Source organism: Aethalodelphis obliquidens, unplaced genomic scaffold, assembly GCF_003676395.1.
Source record: "Aethalodelphis obliquidens isolate GAN/ISIS:26980383/991018 unplaced genomic scaffold, ASM367639v1 scaffold7, whole genome shotgun sequence".
In the NCBI taxonomy this organism is placed as follows: Eukaryota; Metazoa; Chordata; class Mammalia; order Artiodactyla; family Delphinidae; genus Aethalodelphis; species Aethalodelphis obliquidens.
Genome location: NW_020837951.1, coordinates 38,384,516 through 38,400,304, shown reverse-complemented (window position 1 = coordinate 38,400,304; position 15,789 = coordinate 38,384,516). Strand labels below are relative to the sequence as shown.

At 43.4% G+C, this 15,789-nt stretch overlaps 2 protein-coding genes across 2 annotated transcripts; both read right to left on the bottom strand.

Annotated features, from left to right (window-relative positions):
• Positions 1–8,910: 8,910 nt before the first annotated feature.
• Positions 8,911–13,320, bottom strand: LOC113619691 (spermatogenesis-associated protein 31D4-like). The gene has a single exon (XM_027104849.1). It carries the CDS (start codon positions 13,318–13,320, stop codon positions 8,911–8,913), a length of 4,410 nt encoding a protein of 1,469 aa, XP_026960650.1.
• Positions 13,321–13,326: 6 nt separating this feature from the next.
• Positions 13,327–15,479, bottom strand: LOC113620236 (spermatogenesis-associated protein 31D1-like). Its single transcript, XM_027105992.1, has 2 exons — positions 14,918–15,479; positions 13,327–14,170 (listed from the first exon to the last, which is right to left on the bottom strand). Exons 1-2 carry the CDS (start codon positions 15,113–15,115, stop codon positions 14,048–14,050), a joined length of 321 nt encoding a protein of 106 aa, XP_026961793.1. The 5' UTR covers positions 15,116–15,479; the 3' UTR covers positions 13,327–14,047.
• Positions 15,480–15,789: the final 310 nt, after the last annotated feature.

The following is a 15,789-nucleotide window of genomic DNA, read 5'->3' as shown; positions in this document are numbered from 1 at the left end:
TTTTTGTTTTTATTTCCATTACTCTAGGAGGTGGATCAAAAAAGATCTTGCTGTGATTTATGTCAAAGAGTGTTCTTCCTATGTTTTCTTCTAAGAATTTTATAGTGTCCTGTCTTACATTTAGGTCTCTAATCCATTTTGAGTTTATTTTTGTGTATGGTGTTAGGGAGTGTTCTAATTTCATTCTTTTACACGTAGCTGTCCAGTTTTCCCAGCACCACTTATTGAAGAGACTGCCTTTCCTCCATTGTATATCCTTGCCTCCTTTGTCATAGATTAGTTGACCATAGGTGCGTGGGTTATCTCTGGGCTTTGTATCTTGTTCCATTGATCTATGTTTCAGTTTTCATGCCAGTACCGTATTATCTTGATTATTGTAGCTTTGTAGTATAGTCTGAAGCCAGGGAGTCTGATTCCTCCAGTTCCATTTTTTTCCCTCAAGACTGCTTTGGCTATTCGGGGTCTTTTGTGTTTCCATACAAAGTTTAAGATTTTTTGTTCTAGTTCCGTAAAAAATGCCATTGGTAATTTGATAGGGATTGCATTGAATCTGTAGATTGCTTTGGGTAGTATAGTCATTCTTACAGTATTGATTCTTCCAATCCCAGAACATGGTATATCTCTCCATCTGTTGGTATCATCTTTAATTTCTTTCATCAGTGTCTTATAGTTTTCTGCATACAGGTCTTTTGTCTCCTTAGGTAGGTTTATTCCTAAGTATTTTATTCTTTTTGTTGCAGTGGTAAATGGGAGTGTTTCCTTAATTTCTCTTTCAGATTTTTCATCATTAGTGTAGAGGAATGCAAGAGATTTCTGTGCATAAATTTTGTATCCTGCAACTTTACCAAATTCATTAATTAGCTCTAGTAGTTTTCTGGTGGCATCTTTAGGATTCTCTATGTATAGTATCACGTCATCTGCAAACAGTGACAGTTTTACTTCTTCTTTTCCAATTTGTATTCTTTTTATTTCTTTTTCTTCGCTGATTGCCGTGGGTACGACTTCCAAAACTATGTTGAATAATAGTGGTGAGAGTGGACATCCTTGTCTTATCCTGATCTTAGAGGAAATGCTTTCAGCTTTTCACCTTGAGAATGATGTTTGGTGTGGGTTTTGTTGTATATGGCCTTTATTTTGTTGAGGTAGATTCCCTCTATGCCCACTCTCTGGAGAGTTTTTATCATAAATCGCTGTTGAATTTTGTCGAAAGCTTTTTCTGCATCTATCGAGATGATCATATGGTTTTTATTCTTCAATTTGTTAATATGGTGTATCACATTGATTGATTTACATATACTGAAGAATGCCTGCATCCCTGGGATAAATCCCACTTGATCATAGTGTATGATCCTTTTAATGTGTTGTTGGATTCTGTTTGCTAGCATTTTGTTGAGGATTTTTGCATCTATATTCATCAGTGATATTGGTCTGTAATTTTCTTTTTTGTAGTACCTTTGCCTGCTTTTGGTATCAGGGTGATGGTGGCCTCATGGAATGAGTTTGGGAGTGTTCCTTCCACTGCAGTTTTTTGGAAGAGTTTGAGAAGGATGAGTGTTAGCTCTTCTCTAAATGTTTGATAGAATTCGCCTGTGAAGCCATCTGGTCCTGGACTTTTGTTTGTTGGAAGATTTTAAATCACAGTTTCAATTTCATTACCTGTGATTGGTCTGTTCATATTTTCTATTTCATCCTCGTTCAGTCTTGGAAGGTTATACCTTTCTAGGAATTTGTCCATTTCTTCCAGGTTGTCCATTTTTTTGGCATAGAGTTGCTTGTAGTAGTCTCTCAGAATGCTTTGTATTTCTGTGATGTCTGTTGTAACTTCTCCTTTTTCATTTCTAATTTTATTGATTTGAGTCCTCTCCCTCTTTCTTGATAAGTCTGGCTAATGGTTTAGCAATTTTGTTTATCTTCTCAAAGAACCAGCTTCTAGTTTTATTGATCTTTGCTATTGTTTTCTTTGTTTCTATTTCATTTATTTGGGCTGTGATCTTCATGATTTCATTCCTTTTGCTAACTTTGGGTTTTGTCTGTTCTTCTTTGTCTAATTACTTTAGGTGTAAGGTTAGATTGTTTATTTGAGATTTTTCTTGTTTCTTGAAGTAGGCTTGTGAAGCTATAAACTTCCCTCTTAGAACTGCTTTTGCTGTATCCCATAGGTTTTGGATTGTTGTGTTTTCATTGTCATTTGTCTCCAGGTATTTTTTGATTTCCTCTTTGATTTCTTCAGTGATTTCTTATTTATTTAGTAACATATTGTTTAGCCTCCATGTGTTTGTTTTTTTCCCTGTAATTCATTTCTAACTCATAGTGTTTTGGTCAGAAAAGATGCCTGATATGATTTCAATTTTCTTAGAATTACTGTGGCTTAATTTATGATACAAGATGTGATCTATCCTGTAGAATGTTCCATGCTTACTTGAGAAGAAAGTGTGATGTGCTGTTTTTGGATGGAATGTTATATGAATATCAATTAAATCTATCTGGTCTATTAAGTCATTTAAAGGTTCTGTTTCCTTATTTATTTTCATTTTGGATGATCTGTCCATTGGTGTAAGTGAGGTGTTAAAGTCCCCAGTATTATTGTGTTACTGTCGATTTCCTTTTTTATAGTTGTTAGCAGTTGCCTTATGTATTGAGGTGCTCCTATGTTGGGTGCATATATATTTATAATTGTTATGCCTTCTTCTTGGATTGATCCCTTGATCATTATGTACTGTCCTTCCTTGTCTCTTGTAACATTCTTTATTTTAAAGTCTATTTTATCTGATATGAGTATTGCTACTCCAGCTTTCTTTTGGTTTCCATTTGCATGGAATAACTTTTTCCATTGTCTCACTTTCATTCTGAATGTGTCCCTAGGTCTGAAGTGGGTCTCTTGTAGACAGCATATAGATGTGTCTTATTTTTGTATCCATTCAGCAAGCCTGTGTATTTTGGTTGGAGCATTTAATCCATTCACATTTAAGGTAACTATCGATATGTATGTTCCCATGACCATTTTCTTAATTGTTTGGGGTTTGTTTATGTAGGTCCTTTTCTTTTCTTGTGTTTGCCACTTAAAGAAGTTCCTTTAGCATTTGTTGTAGAGCTGGTTTGGTGGTGCTGACTTTTCTTAGCTTTTGCTTGTCTGTAAAGCTTTGGATTTCTCCATCAAATCTGAATAAGATCGTGCTGGGTAGAGTAATCTTAGTTGTAGGTTCTTCCCTTTCATCACTTTAAATATATCATGCCACTCCCTCTGGCTTTAGGGTTTCTGCTGAGAAATCAGCTGTTAACCTATGAGAGTTCCCTTGTATGTTATCTGTCGTTTTTCCCTTGCTGCTTTCAATAGCTTTTCTTTGTCTTTAATTTTTGCCAGTTTGATTACTGTGTTTTTTGGTGTGTTTCTCCTTCGGTAAATCCTGTATGGGACTCTCTGTGCTTCCTGGACTTGGGTGGCTATTTCCTTTCCCATGTTAGGGAAGTTTTTGACTATAATCTCTTCAGATATTTTCTCATGTCCTTTCTCTCTCTCTGTTTCTTCTGGGACCCCTATAATGCAAATGTTGTTGCATTTAATGTTGTCCCAGAGGTCTCTTAGGCTGTCTTCATTTGTTTTCATTCTTTTTTCTTTATTCTGTTCCACAGCAGTGAATTCCACCATTCTGTCTTCCAGGTCACTTATCCGTTCTTCTGCCTCAGTTATTCTGCTATTGATTCCTTTTAGTGTAGTTCTCATTTCATTTATTGTATTGTTCATCTCTGTTTGTTTGTTCTTTAGTTCTTCTATATCTTTATTAAACATTTCTTGCATCTTCTCGATCTTTGCCTCCATTCTTTTTCTGAGGTCCTGGATCATCTTCACTATCATTATTCTGAATTCTTTTTCTGGAAGGTTGCCTATCTCCACTTCATTTAGTTCTTTTTCTGGGGTTTTATCTTGTTCCTTCATCTGGTATATAGCCCTCTGCATTTTCATCTTGTCTGTCTTTCTCTGAATGTGGTTTTTGTTCCACAGGCTGCAGGATTGTAGTTCTTCTTGCTTCTGCTGTCTACCCTCTGATGGATGAGGCTCTCTAAGAGGCTTGTGCAAGTTTCCTGATGGGAGGGACTGGTGGTGGGTAGAGCTGACTGTTGCTCTGGTGGGCAGAACTCAGTAAAAGTTTAATGTGCTTGTCTGCTGATGGGTATGGCTGGCTTCCCTCCCTGTTGGTTGTTTGGCCTGAGGCAACCGAACACTGGAGCCTACCTGGGCTGTTTTGTGTGGCTAATGGCAGACTCTGGGAGGGCTCACGCCAAGGAGTACTTTCCAGAACTTCTACTGCCAGTGTCCTTGTCCCCACGGTGAGCCACAGCCACCCCCCGCCTCAGCAGGAGACCCTCCAACACTAGGAGGTAGGTCTGGTTCAGTCTCCCCTGGGGTCACTGCTCCTTCCCCTGGGTCCCGATGCACACAGTACTTTGTGTGTGCTGTCCAAGAGTGGAGTCTCTGTTTCCTGCAGTCCTGTTGAAGTCCTGCAATCAAATCCCAGTACCCTTCAAAGTCTGATTCTTTAGGAATTCCTCCTCCCGTTGCCAGACCCCCAGGTTTGGAAGCCTTACATGGGGCTCAGAACATCCCCTCCAGTGGGTGGACTTCTGTGGTATAAGTGTTCTCCAGTCTCTGAGTCACCTACCCACCAGTTATGGGATTTGATTTTACTGTGTTTGCACCCCTCCTACCATCTCATTGTGGCTTCTCCTTTGTCTTTGGATGTTGGGTATCTTTTTTGATGAGTTCTAGTGTCTTTCTGTCGATGATTGTCCAGCAGCTAGTTGTGATTCTGGTGTTCTTGCAAGAGGGAGTGAGAGTACATCCTTCTACTCCGCCATCTTGCTTCCTAATCCTGGAACTCAGTCTTAAAGGAGAAAATCAAATGTATTCCTTTTCTAATTAAAGTATCAGGATAATACCCAATTACCTTATCATAAGCCAAATGTCAAACTTTTCCAACCATCCTCTGAGAACTGCCTTATTGGAAATCATTGCTCTTTCATTAAATACACTTTTATGCTACAATTTGTTGATTTTTTAATTATCCGCTGTACTGAGAATTCAAATGGCTACTATAAGCCAGTAAAATCTACAGAGTATAAATGCTTTGAGGCCTAGTTCTGAGTAATATTCACTTTCCATGAATACCTTAGCACCTAGTAGTACCATAGGTACAGTGAGATTAAAACTTGTGATGATAATTTAAGTAAAGAGCCATAGATATAAAATTCTTAGAATTTTCTCAAGAGCATATAATTTGAAAGTGTATTGGAAAATGTACCTTTTCATAAAGAAAATCCAATTTCTTTCCTGGTTTAATAATCATCTCATTTTTTCAGTAAACTCAGGACCTAAGAAGATTTTCTATGTTGCTCTGCAAATGAGCAAGTTCCTGCAAAAATTATAACCAATTAAGCTCATTTATAAAATATTTTTAACGTCTTTATTGAGGTATAATTGCTTTACAATGGTGTGTTAGTTTCTGCTTTATAACAAAGTGAATCAGTTATACATATACATATGTTCCCATATGTCTTCCCTGTTGCATCTCCCTCCCTCCCACCCTCCCTATCCCACCCCTCCAGGGGTCACAAAGCACCGAGCTGATATCCCTGTGCCATGCGGCTGCTTCCCACTAGCTATCTACCTTACGTTTGTTAGTGTATATATGTCCATGCCTCTCTCTCACCCTGTCACAGTAAAATATTTTTGATTTACACTGACTGTGTGTGATTTATACTAAGAGCTATCAAAAATGACTTTGCCTGTTTTTTGGACAGCGTACCATAAGAATGTGCCAAAAGGGGTCTTAGCATTATGTGCTACAAATGTTGTGCAACATGTACTTTAGAAATCACCTCAAACAACTTTGAGTTTGGAAGCAAATTTCAATGTAGCATGTCCAATGTATTCATGAATTCAGTAAATATAGATAAACATTTGTCCACCATTTTTTTTTGTCCGTGTTTTTGTAAAAACTAGGACACTAGTCTTACACCTTTGTAGTTTGCTAGAGCCCCATGGGCTATAAACTATAGATTGTATTTATGTAAACCAGTTGAGCTTATACTCTCCTACAGTACCACACCACTGGGAGCTTGAATCTTGTGAGTGGTATAACCAGTGTAAGTGAAGATTCATTCACTTCCTCCTCTGCTACTCATGCTCACTCATGTACACATTTAGGTCCCTAGTCTCTTTGCTCTCAAGATGTTTTTATTCACCCGGACATCATTTCCTATGACATTTTTTCTTTTCTTGTCCAAAGGCTAATTTTACAATGATCATGTTAAGTCAATTCTTGACAAGTGTTTGTGTACCTAATGCTATTTCTTACTGGGGTATTATTGGCAGTGAAGAATTAGATCATTAGGTTTTGCCTTACATTTATTTTTGCATCTGGAACAGACTCTGGGATTTCTGTCATGTAGATTTCTTACATTCATTCATGTATTCATTCAGTCAGTCTCCCATCACAAACAGTTACTGTTGTATACTTAGTACCAGGCATTTCTGCAGGGCTCTGAAGACACATTGATAAATGAGAGAGGTCCTATTTTGTTTAGTTAGTTGCTTAGCTCAAGGGGCCTGTTTTCCTACTAGACTGTACATATTATGAAGGTAGAGACCGTGTTTGTTTTGTTTCTCCTGTATCTTGTTCTTGATACTGTCACTTAATAAATAATTGTTGGTTAAATGAGTTGACAGCCCATGGAGAATTACTCAATTTTATATATTTTAAAGACTGAAAAAGGAAAACAGTTATTCTGTAATTTATTAGGAGGAAGGGCAAATTGGGCCTTAAAATGAAATTAATCTTATACATATTCATTTGTTAAACTCCACAGTTATCTTTGGTAGAACACTTAGAAAAGAATATTAGAGCTGTGAGTGTCTTTGTAATCAACTAGGAAAGTCTCTCCCGCCTTTCGAGTTAGGCTAGAAAAATTAAGGGGATCACCTATGGTCCTGCAGTTGTCATGCAGTAGATCTGGGACTTACCCCAGGTTTTAAGAGTGTCAGATCTCTGATCATCTTATCAGTATGACACTGTGTGAGGAGCACTTCAAGATAGTGATTCTTTGTTTTATACTTTAGCCTTTAGACATCAGGGTGAAATTATAGCACCCTAGATAAAGATCTTAACCCTGGAGAAACTTCCTTAAGCAAATCAGGATAATCAAATATGGCAGATGTTAGTTGGCATCATGTTTCAGGAAAAATAACTTGAGTTGGCTGAGTCCTAGAGCTTATACTTGTCTCTTGCATGAAAATGTTGCATGAAAATGTGTTGGGGCTTTGACATGTGTGGCAACCAATTCTCAAAGGAGTGAGTCACACCTCCTCCTACTCTGCAACTGTCATTGCTGGCTTCAGGCAAAAGGTTGGAAACACTGTAGTCATGTGGCTTGGCTTGCTGGGAGAGAAGAGGCCATGAGCCAGGAGAAGGCAGCACTAGAGGTAAGTCAGGAAGAATATGGGACAAAATGAGAGTAAAAATGGAACCCCAGAGAAGGGGACTGACCATTGAACATAAAATCCAAGAAGGAATGAGGCTAATCTAGAGCATTTTAAAAGATCTGTCAGCTTTAATTCTTGCAAAGAGGAAAGGGAGATAAAATCTTGAAGATGCTCAGTAGAGAGAAAGGATTTGAGTGGGTTGCATTAGCCAATGAAATTTTTTTCAGGCCAATAAAAGAGAACAGGAATGGGATGGGTAAATTGATTCTAGACCGAAAACTGGGAAACAAGTTAGAACACCTCTTAGGGAATAGTGCTTTGGGTTGGCTTTCACTGGATGGTATCTTGGGAGTGCCTGGCCATCCCTCTTTCAGCCAGAGCAGTAAACTCATTCCAGTCTTGCTGCTTGTGCGGCATACTGCTAGGCTACTTCACCAAGTTCCTTGCTGGTTCTAGGGTGGGGTTATGACACAGGTATTCATGCCAAATAGCTAAGATATGGCTATGGGAACTGACTATATAGTACAAATAATAATCCTGAAATGTTTTAGTTTGAGGTTACCATGGCTACTGTTTATGAGGTCACCTGAGTTGGGATCTTGTGGGAAGTTATGAATTTTTGAAATAAAAAAGAAAACTGTGCACAAAGAGAGAAAGTAGTAATGGCAGTCTGACTGCCATGGAGTGAGGTGGATGAGGGTAATGGAAGAGGGGTGAACAACTAGAAGGCAGCTGCTACTCATATTCAGAGGTAGCTGAGCTCTAGCTCAGGCAGGAGCATATATTTTTGAGTAGGAGTGGCACATATATATGACTTTCCTGTGAGAAAGGAGCCAGAATTGTGAGACTGGGCACATAACATAAAAGTTCCTGGACCCTACGGCAACTAGCCCAGGGTCCAGCAGAGCAACACCTCCGCCCAAATAGTGCCATTCAGGGTTCAGCCCCCTGTAGGAGCCTCTGGTCACTGAGTTCTAAATAACGATTAAGCTGTTGTTTCTTCTTCAGCATTATTTTCAGAAAGTATACCTGTCCTTAACGCTCCTCAGGTATAAAAGACCTATCTTCCCTACTTCTCTAAAGGATATAAAACGTTCAGTGAGGGGGGAGATGTGGGCTGCTATACATTTTCATTAAGGCTAAGCTAAGCGGCAGAAGACAAAGCCCATCTCCTCAAATTTCATCAGGGAGGAAATGGGCTTTGGGGCGGGGGGTGGGGTGGCGGGGTTCAGCAAGAACTCCAGAGGACTGGTCACCTTTTAGCCAAAGCCAAAGGAAGCAGTCGGTAAGAGCTGAACTATCTCCTTCCTTTCCCTTACACATAAGCCCTGAGTTACCCAAAACCCATGCCCCCAACACAGTACACAGAAAAGATACACTATTATTAGATAACTATTTATTTGGGAGAATCAATAATCTCCACAAGGAAGGAGTTATTTCTGGATGGGAAGTCTTCCTCCCTGGGAATTCTGGAGAATTGTTTTCTGTCTAAAGAGTAGAGACCGACGTCCAGACACAGTGCCTTCAGCAGTGCTGAGAGCAGCCGTGGGTGCCTGACCAGCTTGGCGCCTGTGGGTGGGGCTTGGATGGGGCACAGGCTCCCCGTGGGACACTGGTGGGAGATGTCTGTGACATAGTTGCTGGTCCTTGAATGCCACAACTTTCTGGGGGTGTCTCTTCTTATCTCTGATCTGTCTTGTACTTGGAGGATAACTCTGGCCAGCAAAGGTAGGACTTGATATTTGATGGCAGGACTTGATATTTGTCACTTTACAGGAGGGAGCCCTGTAGTTGACAGGATATCCCTGGACAGGCTCTGTCCGGACCTGCACTTCCGCCTTTTGCTGAGTTTTCCTCACCTGCACTGGGGGAGGACGGGGCCCCTGAGAGCAGGTGACATTAATTGCATGCTGACACCCCAGTTGCTCCTCTAGGAACTTCCCATTGTCTGTCACGATTTTCTGAGCTTCAGTTGTCCCAGTAAAGGCAGCTTTACTTTTAACTAGGCCTCTGTTCTGCACAGTTGATATGGGGCTGCCCTTTTCCTGGGCATCTTCTTGACTTTCGTATTTTATCCCAGAATAAAGCCATTGCAAGAAGTGCATCATTCTTTTTCCGTTATGGCCTTCAGGAAGAGGCTGTCCCTTCTGTGATAGGGTCTGGGAAGACTTGCTCGCATGTGTCTGCCCTAGTACCATCTCCTGAGTAGGGAAACTCTTCCTCCTAAGTTGGGATGTCCCCAAGCCTTTATCCCCTCCATCAAGCTCTTTTGCCTTGGGCTCCAGAGGGCTCACTCTCTTTGCAGTTGGTGGGAAGTTCTTATCCTGCTTAGGGGCCCAAGGTTTCTGCTGCTGCTCCATCCTGATTCCTCTGTCCTCCAAATGGACATGCAGCACCTGGGAAGCTCCCATGTCCCCACCTGAGACACCTTGGGCATGAGTCAGTGAGGCCTCGTAAGTCAAGTTATCTGAAGCAAGGGATGTGTCAGTGGGTTGGCCTTGAGCCTGGCTATGCTCCCTGTTCTCCAGTTTAAAGTTTAACTCACGGAACAGTTGTTCTTTAAGGTCTAATGATTTAGGATCTTGGCGAACTGGTAATTTGGGTGGGGGGCTTCCAGTGGTCACGGTAGTTTCTGCTTTATTCTCATTCACATTTATCACTTGGGAGCTCGTTGTCACCTTGCTAGTTGTCACCATGTCACTAGTTTTTAATTGAAGAGGATCAGGCTCCTCAGCCGCGAATACCTCCCTAGACAATTTGGGCATGGAAGCAGGTTCTGACTTCTCCACCTTTTTGCCCCGTTGCATTTCTCCTTTATCACTGAAACTCACACTCTTATGCTTCGGCTCATATCTGGCCCCAGCTTGCTTTGCAAGCAGCTTTTGGGGATATCTGTTGGCTAGTTGAGTCTGTCTAGGACCTGCTTTCCCTGTGCTGGAGAGTGAAACAGACAGAGGAGTCTGTCTGGCATCCTTAATTCTCTGAACATCCTCTGCCAGCCTACGGTTGACATCAGAGCGTGATTGTCTCAGGACCCTCTGTCCTCCTTTGCCCACAGGTGAGGTGGCAGGGAGAGAACGATCCAGGACAGGGGCTGAATTTGTTGTTCCCGCTTTGTCTCCATGGAGAGATTCAGAGCTTCCTCTAAAGGACTTGAAGCTCCCAGATTTGGAGTCTGCCTCAGAAATCACATTGGTTGAGGAGGGCAAGTTGGCATGAGACAAGGACTGGGATGAGGCATCTTTCAATTTAAAGATCTGTATGGATTCAAGGACCTTGCGGGGAAGGGCCCACAACATCCTCATACGAAACCTTTTAATATGGGCTTCCAGCATCTGTTGTGTATTGGAATCAACAAAAGTCAGGTCCTGGAAGGTATTCAGGGAGTAGGCCGCACCCACTGATGATGGCACACTTCTCTGTTTTGTTTGGGTGTGGGATTTCACAGAAAGAAGCAATGTTTGCTTGATAGCATGCCATGAATTATGCACAGTCCCAGGGAGCCGACCCTCATTTATTTCTCCAAACTTCTTGCTCAAATGTACTTTTAGGACATTTTGAAGTTGTCTCTGACCTAGACTCTCTGCTGACATCCTTGGATTTTTCTCTGAGAGACTCACCATCTGACTGTTTAGGTCTTTCTCAGAGTCGTACCCCAGATCCTTACCTGAAGAGCTCTTTGGGTCATTCAACAGGTGATCTTTTGGGCCATTCTCTAGGCTGTGTCCCAGATCCTTCCCCACACCTTCCTCTAGCTGGAACATTTCTGAGCTCCTCTCATGGAAGCCTCCAGTTTGGCTCAATCCAACATTTCCATTTTTGCTACTCTGACCCTTAAACACAGAGATCAGTGAGACTCCATTATTGCTCACCGACTCAGATGCCTCTGAAAAACCATTTGGAGGCAATATCAGTGACACAGACTCGTAGATTCTGCGGGGCAGGCCCCACCAGTGTTGGATGAGCCTCTTTCGAAGGTGATGCTCTAGTTTCTTCCGAACTTCATCACCGAGAGGAAACTCCCCAGGAAGGATGGAGATTGAAACACGGGCCTGGGGGGCCCGGTGGCGAGGAGTGTTAGGAGCTGATGGACAAAAGTCTTCCCAAGATCTTTGGACCACAGAGGGTAAACCCCACAAATTTTCCTGTTGTTTCTGCAAAATGTTCCATTCCAGCTGTTGAATTTCAGATGAGGAGAGAGACTGGGACTCATCCTGAGGTCTGTGGAAACTTACTCCATAGGTCCTGATCTGGGGTAGAGGATCAGATGGTATGACTGGGAGTGGAGACTGAGGGTCGGCCTGGGACTGGACCTGAGTGAGAGGTAGGGGCTGAGATTGAGGCAGGGTTTGAGGCAAGGGCTCAGGCTGAATCTCAGGCAAGGACAGAGGCAGGGGATCAGGAAGCACTGGTGATTCTTGGCCTGTGGAGGCATTCGAGTTTCTATTGAAAATAAAGATTGAGGAACTGTCAGCCAAGACATGAACAGCAGAGGGCAAGGACTCGCTGTGCAGAGACGGGAGACCCCAGAAGAACTGGATAGGTTTTTGCTGTAAATGGTCCTCCAGGGTCTTAGGATATGGGGGCTGCTGACGCACATGCAGCTCCTGTGATTTGTCTCTGCTGCTCCAAAAGGGAAGGCAGACTGCCGAGTCATGCTTATCAGCAGTTGACTCTAACATTTTCCACGAAGAATTTCGTTGGTAGTCTGGCCTAAGTTGTTCTGGAAGAGAATCTTTTTCATTTTCCTTTTCCTTGCACATCAGGAAATCGCTCCTCTTTTGGACTTGTCTCTCCAGGAGTGCCAGGACATCAGGGCTGAGAAATGAGAGGTTACCAGGCTCTACAAGGTTGGCTGCAGGGTCTCCCCCAAAAGAGGCCTCTGAAGAATGGAGGTCAGGAAACTCCTGATTGAAATCACATTGTGCCAACGTGGAAGGGAACGAGTGTTTGGCATGAGCTTGCCGCCAGGAGAAGTCTGCAATTGACAGGCTTGAATGCTCAGTGCCTCTGATTGTTGACACACAAGTGGATAACCCACCAGAGCTATCTGGAGATAAGTTCTCCTGTTCTGGAGTCACAGATTGAGTCACAGATAAAGTGCACTCTGGCTGTGGTGAAAGAGACATCAGAGTTGGTGGTGCATGATGACAAGCAGAAGAATCGGGGTGATTCATTGCCTGGGCCAAATCTGATAGGGGATTGATATCTTGGGAAAGGGTGGGGTCAAGAGAGAAAACGGTATCCGGAGACAAAGTGGCCTCTCGTGGGAGAACAGGATCTGCTGTCTGAGTGTCATGTGGTAGGAGAGGGGGAAAGGCAAGGGGTTGGGATGGGGAATAGTCCCCTGGGAATTCGGAATCCAAGGAAGGAAAAGGCTCTGGTGCCAGAGAATGACCCAATGGGGAGGGTGAAAAAGAGTCAACTAAGGGGGTCATTGGGCTAGGGGAGAGAACGGAGGGGGGCAGTGGGGAAGGCTCAAGAAGAGAGGCTGGTGTTAGGTCTCTTGGAGGGACTGTTGAGAAGGCAGGGGACAGAGTAAATGACGACTCAGTCACAGGAGCTATGGAAGCCAAGGGGGACACAGAGGAAGCAGAATCTTCCAGGGCCCCTGGGAGTAGCAGCCAATTGATCTCAGCAGTTGCATTATTACACACCTCACAGAAGGGGTCTGGACATAAGAGCCGATGAATGCGGGTGTTGTCATCATGCTGGCCCAGGAGGCTGCAGAAGACAGGAAGTACAAAGATGCAACCAGGACCAGAATAAGGCAAGGGGGGACCTGCTGGCCTGGCAGGGGTGGGGTCATTTGAAGCCTGTGGCCCCTTCACGTTGCTCCACATCCATGAGTTCACAACATGCTCAACAGCCCTCACCTCAAGGCCTTCATCACATACTCATTCCTGTGCTACCCCCTGCCATGACTACAGCAGGTTGCACTGAATCCCTGGAATTGCATAGAACATGCTAAGGAGGGATCAGGAAAGAAGGGGAAAGACTAGTTAGTCACCTTTTCAGAATAGAAATCAGCTTCGTTTTCTCCTCTATTTCTGTCTGGTGACATCTCCAACCTGAGAAACCAGGAGAGTGGGTTATATGTAATGAAGGTAGAAGCATAGGTATAATAAAGGAGTCCCCTTACGGGAAACCCTTGGGGTATTAGACTCTGAAAGACCCAAGAATTAGTAGATGAGGTCAAATGGTCAATGATATTAACATGTGTATGTTGCTTCTTGTAAAGTACTTTCACATGCATTTTATCTCATGTGATGCTCAAAACCACCATGTGAAGCCCAGAGATCAGTGTTGCCTTAGAGAGGGATCTGATCATCCAGGAAGTCAAAGGACTTTTACAAAGTCAGGACACAGAAGTTCTGACTCTTGACATCTCACATGGCCACCTGTTGGGAAACACCCATTGCCCAGGTCCATCACTGGTTCATGCCCAGCGATGAGCAGAGCAGGGAATCTGAGCAGTGTCTCAGGCTCTGACTGCCCTCCCACAAGCCTCTCCTCTGAGAACTCTGGTTTCTGAGAGAAACTGTATCTAGCAGTTGACATCCTCAGAGATCAGGGACCTTGGATGTCATGGAAAAGGCAGGAAGGGTCACCCTTGGAGAGTTCAGCTGGGATAGGCAGAACCTTACCTTTCGGTGTTCCACCTTTCCTTCTCCTCTTGGCTCTGCCCTGACGCTGAGAACAAAAAGAAAAGAATGAAGGGCTGGGGCTCATTTCTCTCACTCCTCTCTAGGAAACTCAGATATTCATTACCCATGAATAATATGACTCTATTTTAATTAATAGAACTTTATGTTCCTTCCTTTTATCAATTTTAAAGGCTTAAAATGCTTTCGATTTTTTTCTTCTTTGACAAACTCAAAGAAGGACTTTTGTCTATGAGATCCACACTTGATATTCCCAGTCAGAAGTCATCTGCCCAAGGAGGGCATAGCATCTGAGGCCAACAGTCACGTCCATGTCCCTCAGATGGGACCCTGTATCCTGGAGCTCAGGCTCCAGCCTCTGCTCAGAGGCTCAGCATTGCTGCTCTGATCAGCCCAGCACAAAGGAAGGCTTTGTCGAGTGATGCCTGACATGAGAATGTACTCCTGATCAAGCAATGGGGAACTCTGTTCTCCTGCAGAGATCCCACACTCTCTAAATAACCCAACCTAGGGCCACAAAATTGCTGTTTGGGATTTTATCCTGGTGTCCTCCAAACACTCAGATGGGACATGGGCTTCAACTGGAAGCCTTAGTCCTCCCTGAACCCCTAGCCCTGCCTGGCTTCTTTCCCTAGGAGGATGATGTTCTATCCTCTCCTTGAACTTCCCATCTTAGGTGTCTCTCTGAGCCAACCAATCTCATTTTAAAATGTGGGAATAGAAATGAAAACAACAACAAAGAGTCTCTGTTGGGGGCTCACCCAGGGCTGCTTACCTTTCGGATGTCTTTGGTTTTACTGAAGGTAGGTGAAAATGGCAAGCTCACCAGGTACCACAGCAACAGAAGAAGCAACACCAACTCGCACAGGACGATGAGGTTTCGGTAAATATCCAAGGATGTTGAGTCACAGCTCAGACATGGGTCGATAACGCTGTTCAAAAATGAGAGAACATTCCATTCTCTGAATCCCATTTCTGAACCGCAAGACTGCCTGAACACACTGAGCACTGAGAGTGCGAGTGCAGTCCCAGGCCTGCATCACAGAGCACTGAAGAGTCACAAAGGGTTTCTGAGTGTGGGGGAGGGGACAACATGGAGAGGGTGTGTCCACAGCCCCTCCCCCACCCACCAGTCCAGCAGACCCTTCCGCCCCTGCTGGGCCTTCCAGGTCCCTCTGCCCTACCCTGCCATCCTATTTTCCAACTCCATCCTTTCATGGTTTCATATATTTACAGTAATGAAATTTTCTGCTTGTCCCATCTGTAACCCAGATACTACCTGGGTCCCCTTTACTGTTTTTTTGTTTTATTCGTTTTTTTTTAACATCTTTATTGGGGTATAATTGCTTTACAATGGTGTGTTAGTTTCTGCCCCACAACAAAGTGAATCAGTCATACATAAACATATGTTCCCATATGTCCTCCCTCTTGCGTCTCCCTCTCTCCCACCGTCCCCATCCCACCCCTCCAGGCTGTCACAAAGCACCGAGCCAATATCCCCGTGCCGTGCAGCTGCTTCCCACTAGCTATCTACCGTACTATGTTTGTTAGTGTGTATGTCATATGCCCATGACTCACTCCCGCCCCGTCACAGCTCACCCCCCCCCCCATAACCTCAAGTCCGTTCTCTAGGAGGTCTGCGTCTTT

Excerpts from the sequence above, each read along its gene's own strand:
- LOC113619691 (XM_027104849.1), bottom strand. The coding sequence starts at position 13,320 with ATGTGGAGCAACGTGAAGGGGCCACAGGCTTCAAATGACCCCACCCCT.
- LOC113620236 (XM_027105992.1), bottom strand. The coding sequence starts at position 15,115 with ATGGGATTCAGAGAATGGAATGTTCTCTCATTTTTGAACAGCGTTATC. Across the intron at positions 14,171-14,917 it reads AAACCAAAGACATCCGAAAG|CGTCAGGGCAGAGCCAAGAG; the intron begins GTAAGCAGCCCT and ends TTTTGTTCTCAG.